General features: G+C 43.9%; 1 protein-coding gene across 3 annotated transcripts; it reads right to left on the reverse strand.

Annotated features, from left to right (window-relative positions):
• Window positions 1–15,203: 15,203 nt before the first annotated feature.
• Window positions 15,204–17,531, reverse strand: eny2 (ENY2 transcription and export complex 2 subunit). Of its 3 annotated transcripts, none has more exons than XM_034528878.1 (5): window positions 17,314–17,531; window positions 16,971–17,044; window positions 16,571–16,641; window positions 15,963–16,037; window positions 15,204–15,519 (listed from the first exon to the last, which is right to left on the reverse strand). In XM_034528878.1, the coding sequence occupies exons 2-5, from the start codon at window positions 17,036–17,038 to the stop codon at window positions 15,449–15,451; spliced, it is 285 nt and encodes a 94-aa protein (XP_034384769.1). In that variant the 5' UTR covers window positions 17,039–17,044; window positions 17,314–17,531; the 3' UTR covers window positions 15,204–15,448. The 3 variants fall into 3 exon arrangements, with proteins under 3 accessions (XP_034384769.1, XP_034384768.1, XP_034384766.1); XM_034528877.1 differs by having other exon boundaries at window positions 16,971–17,047; XM_034528875.1 differs by having other exon boundaries at window positions 16,971–17,144.
• Between the last annotated feature and the right edge of the window lie 238 nt (window positions 17,532–17,769).

Consider the following 17,769-nt stretch of genomic DNA (forward strand, 5'->3'; position numbering starts at 1 on the left):
ACAACATGGTCAAATTATTTGTTTAAAATAATGCAATTAACTTTACAATGTTACATTTGTATTTTGGCGACTACATAAGTCATGCGTTTGAGATTCTTGAACATGGCCATGTCTACACAGAGCGCTATGGCTTGTTTATTCAAAGTTTGTTATTATTGAATGTGTTGCGTGTCCACATTGCAACAACTTTGACACTACGGGTCCTTGGGTGCCCGACAATATGCCCGCCAAGTGTGGCGTAGATTGGATGAAACACATACGCACAGAGCGTTTCCTTGCTTTATAGATGTTAACTTTAGCTGTAGATGGCTTTAACTTCAGTTTGCTGGCTTTATGACTCATTTATCCTGCAATTAGTGTTGCTTTAAGTGAGTGTTTCATATATTATTCAGAGCAAGCCTATTACTTTAGCTGAACAGCTGCCACTGTTACACAATATTGGATAATGCTAATGCTACATATTGTAACAGTAGCACAGATACATGGCAATATCTAGTTAGACATTAGCCACCATAAGCTACTGGTTTCAACTTTTCATTTTAAGAGAAATGTGTTAAGAGAAAGATTTGCAGATTGCACACACACTGAATATATATATATATATATATATATATATATATATATATATATATATATATATATATATATATATATATATATTAATCCAATTCAGTTTATTTTGTATAGCCCAGAATCACAAATTCCAAATTTGCCTCAGAGGGATGTAATGTGCATATATATTTGCACATTAGAGAAACTGAACGTGTGGCGAGACAAAAAACAGCTGCCAGTCCAAGAGTTTACAAGAGACATTTTCAAAAACGCCTCAAATCAAATCAAAAAAAGCACACAGCTATGCAAGCCAGTTCCCATTAGTGCAGTAAGGCCCGCGACTTCATTGCTTCCAACACTGCAAACGAATTCCACGCATTTTAATAGTCAGAGATAATTAGGATCTGTTGAACACCTTCAGTTTACACTCAGCTCTTACATATTCAGTATCCCTACACAATAAATGCCTTTAGTTCTTTAATGGTCTGGGTGGAGGCATTTCTGTGAGAATGCTCTGTGATGTGACCGCAGCTCAGTGAACTGAAACCACACATCGGACACATTATTCATAGAAATGAACACCACCGCTTGGATGATGAGAATACGCTGGAAGAGTGATAAGTTAAATAATTGTTATTTAAACATGAAATACGATGTATCGACAGCTTAAAGTTGCCGGAATTGGAGGCTGAGCGGGGATAAAAAGATCTCGTGAAATTTGAACTTTTTTCCTTCCTCCATCCTCTGAAATAACACAGGCACAAACTGCTCCATTAATAGCTCTTTTTTTCTTTTTTTCTTTCGTTTTTTAAAAGGAGCTCATCGGAGAGCAGTGAAAATCGCCCCTTTAAATCTCAGCTGTGGATGCAGATTGCGCATGAGCGTGCTTTTTGAAATGCACATCACGCTTTTGTGTATACGTACACTTTTTTTTCTTCTTTTGGTGTACTCTCATCTACCGTGTAGTTCGGCTCCGTGGTTTCGCAACACGGTAATTGTGCAGAGCGTGTACCAATGTGCCAGCTCTGTTTAATGAATCCCACCTGTAACACATTTGCACATTCATTCCTCTCCAAGGAGAAATCCTGTTGCCAAAGCAAAGCTTGAGCCGAGAGTGGAAGTGTGCTGCTCTGCTGAGCCCCGAAAACCTGAACAAGCGTACCCATGATGGCTGCCGATTTCATCTACCCTTTCAGAACTCGCGTTGGCATGTATATGAAATCTATATATTCGGGCGCATATACGCTGCTCAGCGCTGCACTCGGCAAACAGGTCGAGGGAAGGAGGAGGAGAGGCCTATGGAATGTCTGAGCAACCCTCTGGCATGTGAAAGGGATTTCTCAAACATGAGTACATCAAATGATTGATTCAGCAGCTAATCTCTCCACAAACTGTATACATACCAATATCTTAAAAGATTATTAGACCATTCAACTGGAGCTTTTCCATGAACTCAGTGTCGTGCTATTTAATTGAGGACCCTCACTGCAGACATGTTGTATTCATCATTCCTCTCAGGGGTCACTTGCTTCAAATGAATCTGTCATTTTGAGCGGAGCAGTAGACATGTAAGGTTATGAATATGTAAGAAGTGTCTCCCCCTACGAGTGTGAATCGTCTATTAGGAGGCCAAGAGCTAGATGAGTTAGATTGTGTTTGGTTGTCCTGTAGCGTACATGATAATGCATTGTGTAGGTTTTCGTAGTTGCAACAAAGATTTTCCTTGGTTCAGGTGGTCTGTTTCCCTGGTTCAGGTAGTCCGTTTCCCTGGTTCAGGTAGTCTGTTTCCTTGGTTCAGGTAGTCTGTTTCCTTGGTCAGGTAGTCTGTTTCCTTGGTTCAGGTAGTCTGTTTCCTTGGTCAGGTGGTCTGTTTCCTTGGTTCAGGTAGTCTGTTTCCTTGGTTCAGGTAGTCCGTTACACTGGTTCAGGTAGTCTGTTTCCCTGGTTCAGGTGGTCCGTTTCCCTGGTTCAGGTGGTCCGTTTCCTTGGTTCAGCTAGTCTGTTTCCTTGGTCAGGTGGTCTGTTTCCTTGGTTCAGGTAGTCTGTTTCCCTGGTTCAGGTGGTCTGTTTCCTTGGTTCAGGTAGTCTGTTTCCCTGGTTCAGGTAGTCTGTTTCCTTGGTTCAGGTAGTCCGTTTCCTTGGTTCAGGTAATCTGTTTCCCTGGTTCAGGTAGTCCGTTTCCTTGGTTCAGGTAGTCTGTTTCCCTGGTTCAGGTAGTCCGTTTCCTTGGTTCAGGTAATCTGTTTCCCTGGTTCAGGTAGTCCGTTTCCTTGGTTCAGGTAGTCCGTTTCCCTGGTTCAGGTAGTCTGTTTCCCTGGTTCAGGTGGTCTGTTTCCTTGGTTCAGGTAGTCCGTTTCCCTGGTTCAGGTAGTCTGTTTCCTTGGTTCAGGTAGTCTGTTTCCTTGGATCAGGTAGTCCGTTTCCCTGGTTCAGGTGGTCCGTTTCCTTGGTTCAGCTAGTCTGTTTCCTTGGTCAGGTGGTCTGTTTCCTTGGTTCAGGTAGTCTGTTTCCCTGGTTCAGGTGGTCTGTTTCCTTGGTTCAGGTAGTCTGTTTCCCTGGTTCAGGTAGTCTGTTTCCTTGGTTCAGGTAATCTGTTTCCCTGGTTCAGGTAGTCCGTTTCCTTGGTTCAGGTAGTCTGTTTCCCTGGTTCAGGTAGTCTGTTTCCCTGGTTCAGGTAGTCTGTTTCCCTGGTTCAGGTGGTCTGTTTCCTTGGTTCAGGTAGTCCGTTTCCCTGGTTCAGGTAGTCTGTTTCCTTGGTTCAGGTAGTCTGTTTCCTTGGATCAGGTAGTCCGTTTCCTTGGTTCAGGTGGTCCGTTTCCTTGGTTCAGGTGGTCCGTTTCCCTGGTTCAGGTGGTCTGTTTCCTTGGTTCAGGTGGTCTGTTTCCTTGGTTCAGGTAGTCCGTTTCCCTGGTTCAGGTGGTCTGTTTCCTTGGTTCAGGTGGTCCGTTTCCTTGGTTCAGGTAGTCCGTTTCCTTGGTTCAGGTGGTCCGTTTCCCTGGTTCAGGTGGTCTGTTTCCTTGGTTCAGGTGGTCTGTTTCCTTGGTTCAGGTAGTCCGTTTCCCTGGTTCAGGTGGTCTGTTTCCTTGGTTCAGGTGGTCTGTTTCCTTGGATCAGGTAGTCTGTTTTCCCTGGTTCAGGTAGTCCGTTTCCCTGGTTCAGGTAGTCCGTTTCCCTGGTTCAGGTAGTCCGTTTCCCTGGTTCAGGTAGTCTGTTTCCCTGGTTCAGGTAGTCCGTTTCCCTGGTTCAGGTAGTCTGTTTCCCTGGTTCAGGTGGTCTGTTTCCCTGGTTCAGGAAGTCTGTTACTTAAAACCCTTGTGTATGGTATTAAAATATGTTTAAATAAATAAATAAATAAATGTAAAATACATTTGATTGAAAGAAGACTAAACTACTGGCTTTACGAATACATTTTAGTCAGCAGACTAAAAGTAGATCTAAATTGGTTAAAAAAAAAAGTGCAACTAAGGAACTGTAAATATTTTCTGCAGTACTTTTGCTTTTGATAGAGTATTTGTAACATTGTACGATTGATATCTTTACTCCTGTGACGAATCTGGGCACTTCTTCCACCGCTAATAAACAGTATTTATATGATATAATAAAAAACAAACATCTGAGCCTGTGACTTAATTGTGATTCCTGATTTAGGAGCTCCTGACAACTGTTTAATGATGACACTAAAAACCCTGATGAACGATCTACTTCTGCACCTTGATCTCATCATTTCTCGCTCCACTCGTCAGTTCCTCTGCTGAACAACTCGTGACTGTTGCAGCTCTGTGCTGTTGTTGCTCATTTCAGTAATGTTGCTCCCAGTTGGTGGTCCCAGTAATGAGCAGCGGGGGGTGGGTGGACCACATTGAATGGGATGCCAGAGATCTTTAGCTGCGCTCCTTCAGGGCCTTTCGCATTTAGTCACCCTGAGCTCATAATTGTATGACTAAAGCAATTGTTCTCTTAATTGAAGCCATTCAGGTCCTCTACAGGCTTTTCCCACACCCCTCAGGTGTAACTCAGGTGATCATCCAACATACTGCGAAAAAGGGACGTTTTCATCTCATCAATTCGGATTCTAGTGTAGCTTCGGAGATAATGTAGCTGATATAATCATGAAAAAAAGAACTCTGTGCACAAACGTCCAGTTGTTGTTGTTTTTTCTGCACTTCTGGCATAGTAAATGCCAAGGAGTCATTATCTCGCGCACCACAGTTATAATAGTTCATAATATGCATCATAAACACACGCACATGATTGTGAAACTGCCCTCAGATAAATGAGTATGACACGGCGGAGGTAAACATCCCAGCAGGACTTTTCAATGTGGTCAACCGTAGAGTGTCTCTCTCCCCTTTCAAGATCACGCTTCACGGATGGAACATTCTCGGTCTCCTCAACTTGGTCTCACAACTGTCTGCATTTGAAAAAATGGCCGTTCCACCTTTTTTTAGTCCTCGACACGCACGTAAAACACTTGTGTCTGCAGAGCACCGTTTCAATTTGTATTCCTCATTCTGAATCGTTCACAAGCCCTGAGAGTGTTCCGAGGGTGGAGGAGGCGAAGCCGAGCATATGTGGAAGAACCGTTGACGCACAAAGAGAAGTCGCCCCCAAAAAACTTGCAAATGGAAAAGGGGAAAAAAAAAAAAAAAAGATTCTTCTGGGGCCACGGTTTGTTTTCACCTGAAGCAGTCATTTATCTTGGCCAGAGCCCAACACTAAACCACTGTGTATGTTTCTATGGTCTCGGTGGGTTTGTGTGTGCACCACAGCCACTTAAAGTGGTGGGGGGAACTGCAGATTTCAGTCCTAATCTAGGAATTGTGAAACCGCACCATTTCCTTGCACTTGAGAAGTGCTTGGCATCTCATTCGGCTGCTGAGGACCTGTATACATCAGCTCAGATGGAGCATGCAGATGAGTTCAGGATGTGTGTTTGTTTTACTTCCCTGTGGTGAACACATGGAGGGAAAGAGGATGATAAGAAGGTTGAAGCAGCTGTAGCTTCAGCAATATTTCATCTACTGTATAAACCACAGCAAGTGTCTCTGAATAGCAATGACCGGCTTTTTGAACGTACACATGCATATCAGTCTAAAGAATGTGTGTTTCTTAATGCCAAAGAAACAGGTAAAAGATCATATGCCACTGAGTCCAAGAATATTTTTGTTTTCATTTTGAACATATAATTTGAATCCATAATCAATGGACAGACTCTGCAGTTCCAGTCAGCTCCTATAGAGCATTTTAGCATCTTTTAGCTCAACGTTTGGGATTTACAGCTCACAGTTTCACTGTTTTGGTTCATTTTCACTGTTTTCATTGACCTTGTTTCTGGCTGAAAAAGCAGTGATACACCTGCCCGGCACCCACGAGCAGACTCGGTTAGCGTCCAGCTGGTGAATGTAGTGGAGCATTTAGCTGGTACGGGTCTAATGTTTCCCTCGAGAGTAGGTGGAGAACCAAACGGAGCTAAAAGGAGAGTCAATTTTGGCATCGGCAGCTGTTTGCTAACATGTTCAGCATATCAAGGATTTTCTCAAGGATCTTTTTTTTTTTTCATTATAACAACACGGGGATGCACAACGAAATGCAGTTGAAGCCTCTTTTCAACACAAGAAAAAAGCACGACAAACAAAACAAAAACAGTAGTACTTTCCTGTAGTGCATTTAAAAAAATATACTTTTACATATAAATCATTTAGTAAAAGTGTATTCTTTTCAAGTTCGAGAAATTAGCCAGTTGTTGTGCTTAACAGATAGTAATTGCAACCATCCCACCCTCCTCTACAATTTCCTAACGTGACACAATAGATGTCTGATTCGGTCACATTTCCTCAAAAGATGTAGCACAACATCAGCAAAAGTCCTCAAAATGGGGATTTACCGCCTCCTTCCAGGCAACAGCCCCCTTGGGAGCCTCCCAGAATGAATCCCAGACCGCTACGTATAGCTCAGCTATCTTGCTGACCTGTCGTGCCACCAGCTACTTCAACCTGGAGCCTACACACTCTCGCTATACAGCCACATCCTGGCAATAAATCACTGTGTGGTGTGAACTTCCCAGGAATGCTTGTCGAGAAGCCAAATGATTGTTTGTAAGTCCAAGCAAGGTCCAAGCCTTATCAGTGTTCAACACATCCCTGTGTTATCAGAGATGAAGCTGAGATAGAAGTGATCTTTTTAGCCTCAGAATAGATTCCTATAGCCAATATTTCCAGTGATAGAACACTGAAAAGTTGCATGGGAGGTCGATTATGCAGCCTGTATGCTGTAACCATGTGTTTCCGATACAACAGCTTCAAGTGTGCAAATTTATTCAATTACAAGACGTTTTTGCATTTGAATCGACACCAGGAAACACAAGGCTTTGTGTGACATCAGCGGTTGAAATGCATTTATCAGGGATTTGGGATGGAAATGGTGAAAAACATGTTATTGCAGCCAGTTCAACCGAGGAGCGCTTGCTTGCTGCAATTAAGGCAAAAGTTTTTGATTTGCCGATCTGTGCGTGCCAATGGGATTTCTCACCCGGGGTCCACATCTGACGTCACATCGTAGAGACTGAGACATTTAAAGAGTTTCAAGTCCCACGTTGTGATGTAGTCGGAATAATCAAGTGCATTTTGAGATGGAAATGTGGCCTCGAGCAAGCTTTCAGTTGACCCCTTTTCGAGAGACTTGGGTGGGCTCCCGAAATACCTTAATTTGACATGACCTGATTTGGAGGATTTCAGTGTTATTACTCCTTCGGACATGTGGACTCACATGCGAGGCGTGAGGTTGATGGAGGTCTTCCCAGTGGACCGTGCCTGGAGCGAAAGAGGGTTTAGAAGGAGGGGAGGAAAGAGAGAGCATTAGAACAGAGGGAGGCGAATAATATGAGTGACATAAAGGAGTGAAACGGGAGGGGGGTGGGGGGGGAAACAAAGCGATTCAGGGAATATAAATCCAACCTGTAAATGTCTGTAGCAGCAGGGAAGTGTCCAGAAGTGTCAGTTCAACATTCGCCACATCGCCCCTCCTCTCTCTTACTCTGGCCCTCCCAAGCCATCCAGCTATTGTTGTGCTAGAAGTCCCTGAGTTTTGACAGCTGTGCTTGGAGTGCTGTGACGGCAGTCCAGAGGGAAGGGTGTGTATGTCTGGCTGTGTGTTGTCGGGCGGTTTGTAGTGGATGTGGACACTTTGGTGTGTAGCGTCTCTGTATGCAAATATTAATGTGTGTGTGTGTGTCACTCTAAAGCTTCAGGTTGAGTACGTGTGTGTGACGATAAAGACAAATGCATTTGATTTATGCGGCACCTTGTGGACCCATAATGCAGCTTAGTGTGCTTTATTAGTAGTCATTTGACGTGCAATGTGACAGCACAGACGATCTTTCAGCCATGCCGGTGGCTCCGTGAGGCTGCATACGGAGAAGAGTAGGGAGTGTATTTGGCGCGAGTGCTTTGAGCTGAATGCTAACATCACAAGGACATTTCGGTAATGCTAATGTTAAGCAGGGATAATATTTCCCATGTTAATCATTTTAGTTTAGCGTGTTGCAATGCTAATATTAGCTAAATGGTAATAAATACAAAGTACAACAGAAGCTGATGGGAATGTTAGCTAGCAAGTGTTTGGTTGTAGGCCTAAGTGAAAATAAGACCAGATGAGAAAAGGGATCACCACAGTTTTTCTATTCATATAATGTTTAATGTCAATAAATCCAGTAGCTGTTGAGACACATATCAACCTCATCCAGTTGCTAGAGGAAAAATCAGAGAATCACTAAAGTCAGTCGGACACATTGTCTGGGAACCATGAATGTCTGTACGCAAGTTGTGCCAATTCATCCAGTGGACGTTGAACATATATTTATTCAAAAATAAAATGTTCAGGTGATCACAGAAGTCATCAGGGTTCATCCTCTGGGGACTATGGAAACCAGAGTACCACATTTGAATGACAGTTGCATCCAGTAGTTGTTGAGGTATTTCACCAAGAAACCAAACCAAACCAAACAAAAGTCAACCTCTTGGTGGAGCGAGATGAAAAGTCCAGTAATCACCGAAGCCAGTGGGATTCATCCTCTAGGAACCATGGACATTCTGGACCAAAGTGGTATTGTTGACTGATGGACCAGCGCTGCTATCCCAGAGAAACGCTCTATGAAGCGCTTTACGTCTTGGCAGCAGCTGTAGCCTACTGCGTGTGTAATTGAGTGTATGGATTCATGTTTTCTGCGTGGACGTACATAATGATTTTCACATGACTGATTTTGGCTAACTTTTCAATACCGCGCCTTAAGGAAACTGTGCAAGGATCCCATTTACTTAATGATGTTGCAGCTGGCATACATTTTGTCCTGACCGGTGTAGCTGAGGGAGGCGAGCTCGGGAATAAAGCAGGAATGTGTAGTGGGTGCGAGGCAGCTGGTGGCTGAGCCCCGCTGGGTCGCAGGAAGCGAGGCCGGGATCGGCCACATGAGCCTCAGCTGATTCACACACCCAATGCCATGCACACACACACACACACACACACACAGCCCAACCTGCTCGCCAGCGCGTATCTACTGTACGATCATAAGGGCCCAAACTGTGTCTGAGAGAGATGTTGCTGCATGATAACCAGTGTTGAGCACGGAGCCAAGTGGAAAGGTTATAATGGCTTGATGCTGATCACAATAGACATGTTGCTAATCATCTTTTTTTCGCCCGCCCGGCAAGCTGCACACTCTTCTGCAAAATTAGGAATAATCACAAGGGTCAACAGAGTTCTCCCCAGTTTCCTCCCAAAAGCAACTTAATGTAGCTGGCTCTGAACTTTAAAACTAATAAGGCAATTGTCGATTATTGATCTCTGAGTTCGTTCCAGCAAAGCCAGGAGTTATTACTTCTTACTGTGACTGACTCAACACCAATCAACATCAAAATGACCAGCTGTATCACGGTAATGACATGGCAAGCACTCGCGGTATCAGACTTATGGCTCTGCCCATAGCGGTAACACCATAAAATACGTACGCGTCCAAGGGCCACAGAGCATTTATCGCAGGCGTTTTTACTCCTGTTTGCTCTCCGAACAAGGAACCTTATCAGCAATGAAAGAATGACCCGCACTTCACGTCCTCCTCCTCACTTCTTGTTAAATATATAGTCCTGAATAACTACCACGCTGGATTCCGGTGAATGTGGATTTGTCCTGAACGCCGATCATATAGCGCACGACCTTTAGTGGCATCCTCAGGACCAGGCGGAACCGTAGTGACACTCGCGGATGGAAGGCAGGGTAAAGTCCTTGTTTTAGGGCCCTGGCATGGTCGGGTTTCTTTGGGATCCCTCGCTGTTGTTTCTGAGACAGACAGAACATGTGGTGAATTGCGCTCACATGCTCAAATCAGTGAGCATGTGAGCCCCCCCCCCCCAACCCTCCTCACCCCCAAGCTTGTCTAAGAAGCTCATAAAAGCTCAGGACTTCCTGTGGTCATTTTATGACACGGCACGCATTGTCATCAGCTGAGTCACATAAACACTCCGACATGGCGGCTAAAGAAGCGTTGCCTCTTTTATCATCAGCACCCAATTCATTGAGTTTTTATGTCCCTGAAATACTATCAAGAAAATAGATATTGTATGTATACAGTCTGGATTATTATGATAGGAGATAAAACATACACTTGATGCAAACCTACCCTTAGATGTGTGCAATCTTGTATGCGATGTGCTAAATGTGGTCAGTAGTGTGAATGAGTGTCTCACCTCATACTATGGATTCCCCTTTGTCATCTGCTCTGTGACGCCCTCAACTGGTTACAAGCGGAACTTCCTGCTCTGCAAACCACAACTTCCTGCAGCTTTTAATTGGCACTCATGCTGAAATATAAACACAACAAATAAATGTTGGTGTGCGTTCATTTTTAATTAAACAAAGACAAAATAAACAACAATGTTAGCATGAGCACAAAGGGAACTGCAAGAAACATTTTAACAAGAACATGAAATTAGACCAAAACATGTGAGTCACAAACTACAAATTACCGGGGTTTTAACCAGCTGAAAGATATTTCCCTATAAAAGCACAAAGGTCAACTTGTTGTTTTCTGATAGTCTGCTTCTCGTTGAGGAATGTTTACAGTAATTGCTGGTTCATAATTGCTGGAAATGCTATGTTATGTTACTTAAAGTGATAAAATAGTCCATTAAAATGCCATACTTGGGCAAAAAAAAGTTGACTTGTACATGAGTGCAATTAAAAAGTGCAGCATTAGACAGGCTTAGAGACACCTCGGCTGTGTTCACACCAGTATGCATTGGCTTATTAATAGTTGCTATGATACCCACATCCTCTCTCCCAACTTCTTTGTCACAGCCTCCTGTGATTTAGGGCACTATATAAACCCTACTGGGCCGGCCCTCTGTCCTTTTCTGGTTGCTGTTATTGTTGCGGAGCACAGGCCACGGTGTTTGGCTGCTCCAGCTGAGAAGAGAGCCCCTACTGGGCTTTTCCCATGATGATGAGAGCCGCTCGGCCCAGTCAGCAGGCAGTGGATAAGGGCCCCCGAGCTGCTCCCACCTCCACTCTCTCCCCTTCCCCGAGGCCCCCCGAGCCCCTCCTTCTCCCTCCCTCCTCCTCCTCTAAGTCCCCTCAAGTCATGATCTGGCCCGTAAATTAGTACTCGGAGAAAAATAGGTTCTGTAAGATGAAACTGGGTTTCTGTGTGTATCAGCACACGACTCAGGGGAGACAAGAGAGGAGAAGCAGGCCGTAAATCCATTGGAGTCCACTGATAGCGCCTGTTTGCACAGCCACTGCCGCTTCCTTTGATCAAATGGCTGGGGGAGCGGGGGGTCGTGTGGCGCTGCCGAAGGTCAGCGATATATTACACTCCTAAAAGTGATTACTGAAATTCTTAAGTGAAACCATTCTGCTGCCAGGGTGTGCTCTAATCCCCTGCAGCGTTGTCTGGGACCGGGGCTGGGGCCTCTCTGTGGATCTGTGCGCCCAGCACTCCTTTCCCCCTTCCCCACTTGTGTTTTCTATCATCAGAGCAGGCCTAAAAAAAAAGAGCCCCTACATGGAAACATGGCCTATCCAGTTGCAATATCAACTGCTGAAGCACGGAGGAAAGAGAGAGAGCGAGAGAGAGAGAGAGAGAGGGAGGAAAGGTAGTGTCAAGAAACAGAACTATGCACACACTTCAAAGGCTGGGGCAGCAAATTAAGGGTTAGGCATCGGACACGACAGTAAGTGGCCTTTACATCAGAAACAGGGTAAACAATGTCTGGATTGTGTTTCGCCTCTTCCCTCTGTGTTGTTGCACGGAGACCCCCCGGCTCTCCATCTGCACGCTGGCCGTGCTGTAGGTAGAGGACTAAAACAGCTCCGTGAAGACGTGGCTTTTCTTTTCTTTTCTTTTTTTTTTGTGTACAAACATCACGATGAAACGTCTTGGTGGTGGAAATGAGTGGCTAAAGTTGACTGAATGAATGTTTCATAAGAGCATTTAATATAATAAAAATTCCACACTGTACGACCGGTAGCTATAATCCTTTCGCCACGATGCTACACAGTGTGTATCAAATCAATTACAAGCACTTACGAAACAGAAGTACTGCCTTGACAAACAAGTGTCGGGTGAGAAAAGCGTGTGTGTGTGTGTGTGTGTGTGTGTGTGTGTGTGTGCATTGGTTCCTACTGCAGCAGCACCACCGTTGAGATTGAGCCAGCTTACACGATCTAAACAAGAATTATGTGAAGTCATGCTCTATGAAACTTTATACACATTTGCTGATCATTACCTAAGATTGCCCCGTGTTAACTTTGGCAGGCCCGCTCCTGGCTCTCGGATTGAAAAAGGGATGATGTATTTCCTCTTATTTATTATTTGCGCCGGGCTACTGAGACGGAGAGGGAGGGAAGGAAAAAAAAGAGAGAGAGAGTGTGAGTGGTGTGCCTGCGACTGGTGCATCGACGCCAGGAATAACAGAGTGAGACTTGCTCTTCAGCCTCATTAGTGTGTCGAAAACAGATCCCAGGAGACACAACAGAGCGTAAATACATTTAAAAACTCTTTACCCCGCAGGATGCCCCCCCACGCCAACGTCTCCCCTGTATTTCTGCTATTTCTTTCTCCTCGAAATGAGAACGTTTGCCGGGGCGCAGAAAGGCTTTGCAAGTGTGTGCGTAGGCTTCAAAAGAGTTGCAAACCCCATGTTGCACGTCTCATAAATTCTAGTGAGGGAATTCAAAGAGAAATTTATCGAGCATGGCATTCACACATGTTGACAGTAAAGAAGGCCAACTGCACACCGGGCCTTGGGAATTTGTCGGAGCATATGGCCCCTTCTTCTACTTTGAAACACCTTCTTTGACCCTTTGTCTGCTTTCGCAATGCATTTGCCCTTTTCTCCCTTATGGAAAAAAAAAAAAGATAGGGAAAATTTATACGAGACACAAAAGCCCATAGCGGCGTCCTATAAATTAGAAATGTCCGATATACTGTTGTAAACACGGGGAGATTTATCCATCGACATTACACGACCGGGGCTTGAGATCCACTTCTTAAACCATTACCATCTGAAGCAGGTGCACCGTTATCCCAAAGAAGGCAACGCGCTATAATATCCTTTCCCAACATTTGTGTATAATATGAACTTGTCCCTGCCATCTGTTTCCACCCAGCGCTGCCTTTTTCTTCAGTTGTTTGTACAGTAAGGGAGGTGTTTATGGTCTTTGGATGTTGCCAATTCCACTAGAGAGAGGACCTCAGAGCACCTATGGGACGTACAAGACCACGCTTTTGGCTCCATCGCCTATTGACACAGCTGCAATCATGATGAAATGATCCGATTCCAGGGGTGGCGAATACATCCGCGCACACTTACCTACTCGCGGACAGAAAGCACATGGAGACCACGCACAACATGTTTGACTTTTTCCTTTTTTTTTAAATGTCATTCCCGGGGGGGCTCAGACACAGCTTGATGTTGACTTTTGGTGGAATAAAGGGCGCCCTTGGCCTTTTGTTGTTCGCCTGACTTACGGCGGGTTCATTCCGAGGTTGCCTCACAGGACCACTACCAAGTGTGTGTGTGTGTGTGTGTGTGTGTGTGTGTGTGTGTGCTTCCTCGCCATCAGCTGCTGCTGTGATCAACAGAACCGGTCTTCTCTGACCAATGAATAGGAGAATTTCTTTTCTTTTTTTTTCAAAATCATGTTTTCCTTTTTTATTTGGACAACTCTACTTTTTCTAAGTTTTTTTTCTTTCTTTAATGATGTGCAGAGTCATCTGGATACTGTACAGCTCCTTGGCAGCGCTGTGCAGGTCCTGAGTGATGGAGAAAAGCTGAGAACAGGAGAGTGAGAAAGTAAATACAAATCTGTATGATAATAAATTGCATCACTGGTAATTCTATCCAGTGCCGCTCTACAGTGCGCAGAACAGCCTTTATATGCGGGGGCCGGGGGGGGGGGGGGGAGGGGAGATCTGCTGATAACATGGGGGATTGATGTAGGCCATTAAAGGAGCGTGTGTTCTGGGCCGGAGGGGTGCGTTACATTTGGCCCCCGCAGCAGCACTGTATATCAGCATGTTGTCACCTGGGCTGACGTCACAGCGGGTCCTTTGGCTAAGAAAACACTTTGGGGGTGACCGGCCCGGCCTGCACTCACGACCCACTAATGTGCTACTCGTGCCGAGCGGCGCGGCGTCCTTCGGGGGTTCACGGCCTCTCCGAATGTGATCCATAACCAGTTAGGCTCTGTAACCATAGAGACCTTTTCAACAAAACAACATGTGGTTCAAGCATGTTGGGTGGAAAGAAGGAAACAAAGTGGGCTTCGGGACCAAAGAGTCCTGTAACGGTTCTGTTTTTAATGACAACATTAAAACAAAAACATACAGGTTTTATTTAGACAATCGGGACATTGTGGAGAGCTCATGGCCTGGCTTCCTCTACCTCTCCATGGGGGGGGGGGGGGGGGGGGGGGGCATCCTCCTCTCCCCACTGCCGTTTATCTTTTCATGATCTCTTTCTTGCCACCGCCCTCTCTCCCCACTCTGCTGGGGAACACTGTGTTTAATTCTGGGATGTGAAGGCAGCAGCTGGCTTGTCGTTACAGAATCAGGGTTCTTTTGGATTTGAGTTTGTCATCAAAGGGGAAATGTTCATTGGCAGCACCGGTTGGGTGTGACTCGTGGTGGAAGGCTGGATGATGCTGCGTTGATATCCGCAATAACTACACGGAACGCTCCTCAATTCAGATGTGCAGAGAAAAGGAAAATGGACTCGCGCCGTTTTGATAACATGGAAGAACTTTATTGCTGCTTTGCATGACTGTATACAGTGTAGCTGGAGAGAATATCAAAAGGGAGCAACAACTGTCATTCTTACACTTTTGATAGTGTCTGAATTATTATTATTATTATTATGTGTAAATTACTTTAACCTGAAAGTTTCACAGCCAAAATTAAGACTTTTTGTATTGTGAATACAGACAATGAATAAGGCCTTTTTCATAACCTCTAGGAAAGGAAATATAACATCCATCTTCACTGTCAAATTACATTAAAATAGGGACAATTTAAAAATATATATTTTTAAGCTATATATATATATATATATATATATATATATATATATATATATATAAATGCAATAAAATGCCCAAAAAACTGCAACAGGAAAATTAATTAATTAAAAATGTGTTGTTGCTCTATAACTTTATTCATACAGTTCACCTCTTATAAAAGGAAACTAAGTGTGCAAGTTAACACATATGTGATAACTGTAGGCAAAGAATTAGTAATACAAAAAAGTGTCAGTATATCTCTAAAAATTCAAAATGGAAAGAAAAAACTTGAACAATCCAGTAAATAAAACAAACATTCTATACCATGACAATAGGCAAATCATAATCATGCATGCTGAGCTAAGAAGGCTTTTATTCTGTGGAAAAGCTCTTTCTTGACGCTGTCTGGCACCAAAGCTGCAAGAGAGAGAGAGAGACTATGACTTACTCTTTCAAACGGATACCGATGTACTACAAAATGTACATTTATGCTCACATCTACATCCTGACCTGCTACCAACACTCTAGTCCTGCCCTACCCCCACTGATGCTATTATTAGCTGCATTGCTATTAGTACTGCCGATACCATTACTGCTTTTATTATCATTACTATTTTATTATATTGCTGTTCATTCTGTTCTTCTGTCCATCGGGGGAGAGGGATCCTCCCCTGTTGCTCTCGAGAAGGTTTCTCCCTTTTTTTTCCTCCTCGTTAAAAGGGTCCTTTACCGATGTGAGGGGGAATGTTTACAGATTGTAAAGCCCTCGGAGGCAAATATGGAATTTGTGATTTGGGGCTAAACTAAATAAATTGTATTGAATTTAGTCGAATAGCAGGAGATATGAGAAGTTAAATGACCTCTTCCTATCGGGGTGATCTCGGCCACCAGGTCCTCCACAGTAACATGCTCCAAGCCTTTGTCTTTGATTACTTCTGCAAAAGAAAGAAAGAAGTTGATGGTTTTAACACAAACTTCTCAAAGCAACCCCATTCACTTCAGTTGCAACAGTCACGATACGCATGCGCTTCATTTATCCCAGATTGTTGCGATCTGGGAGGATGTGTTTCGCTCACTTCAGGTGTGGAGCTGATTCATGCTTTAATGGCAGAACAAAAAGGGAGGATATACTTTCTTCTTCTTTTTTTTTAAACACAAAAGTGAGACATTTTTATACTTGTATATCTGTAACGTACCCAACATGTGTGGCCTCTGCCCAGGGACGAAAATGAGCTTTTAGCCATATCCGGTAAAATTGATGTATTCTGCATCGGACAATAACAATACATAAATACATTTAAGCTCTCGAAGTATGTATGACCTCAAAGTTGTATAATAAATGAAACCGAGCCTTTTTTTAAAGTGGGAATATAGGACTCGCAAGGGAGTGGGTGGACGACGGCCTCTTACACTTCGTTGGCAGTCAGTCGGTGATGTGAGTTTTAATGCAGCACCCGACTTGTTTTACCTTTGCAGTGAGCCTTCATCTGGTCCTTCCAGCCACACTCGGTGAGCTTGGCCCTCAGCAACTCCTTGAGCCTGCCCAGAAGATGCAAACGTGTCACTTTTCAATCAGATTCCTTTTGTTTGGGGAATTAATAACAGCTAACAATTTCCCAAGCTGGCCCTTTCCTCGGTCGTGTTGACATTAATACTCCTAAAAATGTATATGTGTTTTCATTATGCCTGTTGGACATTTAAAGGGTACTTCTTTTATACAGCCGGCCACCTCTCCCTCTTAACCCACATGTGACGTCACGGTCTTTTAGCAAATTAGTCCCAGTGTTGACACAGACATATGCAGGGTGAAATTATCCGCTATAATAATAATAATAATAATCCATAAAGCTCCGCGACTTGTTGCTCGCCTCTCTCGCTCCCCCATCTCCGTCAGCTTCTGGTTCACCGTCGCCCTCATCCTGCCCTCGTTACTCATCTTCACCTGCTGACGTCACGGGGACAACAGAAGGACGTTGAGGCGTAACTTCACGTTAACCCCTTTTACATCCGTAATGACGACTGGTCCTTTTTTTTGTCTTTTGCTATCAATAAATGTGTCAGAAAATGTAATTTATGTCAATTATTGTGCTCTTTTTTTTTTTTTTTTTTTCTTTTTTTGAGAAATGTAACTTTCAATATCTGGCAAGTACTTGTCATTATTATATATTATAACTCGGCTTCATGCCACGCTTAATAATAATATTTACTCACACGCTGGAGATGGACGCCTGTGAGAGGTGCCACTCTTCTAGAAACTTAGGACGAAACAACGTTAACTTCCGGTCAAAAAACTAAACGGGCACGCTGGGAACAAAAAGTCTCCAAATCCGACCGTTTAAGTTCCGGTTTAAGGCAATTTAACTTCACATTTGTATTTGATATGTCACTTAGGAAAAAGAGGGTATTTCTTTTTTATTTCACGGGTTTTACCATCAGATATTACTTTCCGAGCAGAAACACCGACTTGTACAAAGGTTCCGCCACCTTCAGTGACTGCAATACTCTGTTCCACCACAAAGCGGCAGTGTTGGTTAATTAATTTAACCAAAGTCAGTTCTGTAAGAGACTTTGACCTCTTACTTCCCTTAAGACGATAATAATCCTTTTAATTTGGCTCGGCTATTCTTGGCATTTTTTTTCCGCATCAGTACAGCCTATAAAAACAGT

The sequence above is a fragment of the Cyclopterus lumpus genome, chromosome 25 (assembly GCF_009769545.1).
Source record: "Cyclopterus lumpus isolate fCycLum1 chromosome 25, fCycLum1.pri, whole genome shotgun sequence".
NCBI lineage: Eukaryota > Metazoa > Chordata > Actinopteri > Perciformes > Cyclopteridae > Cyclopterus > Cyclopterus lumpus.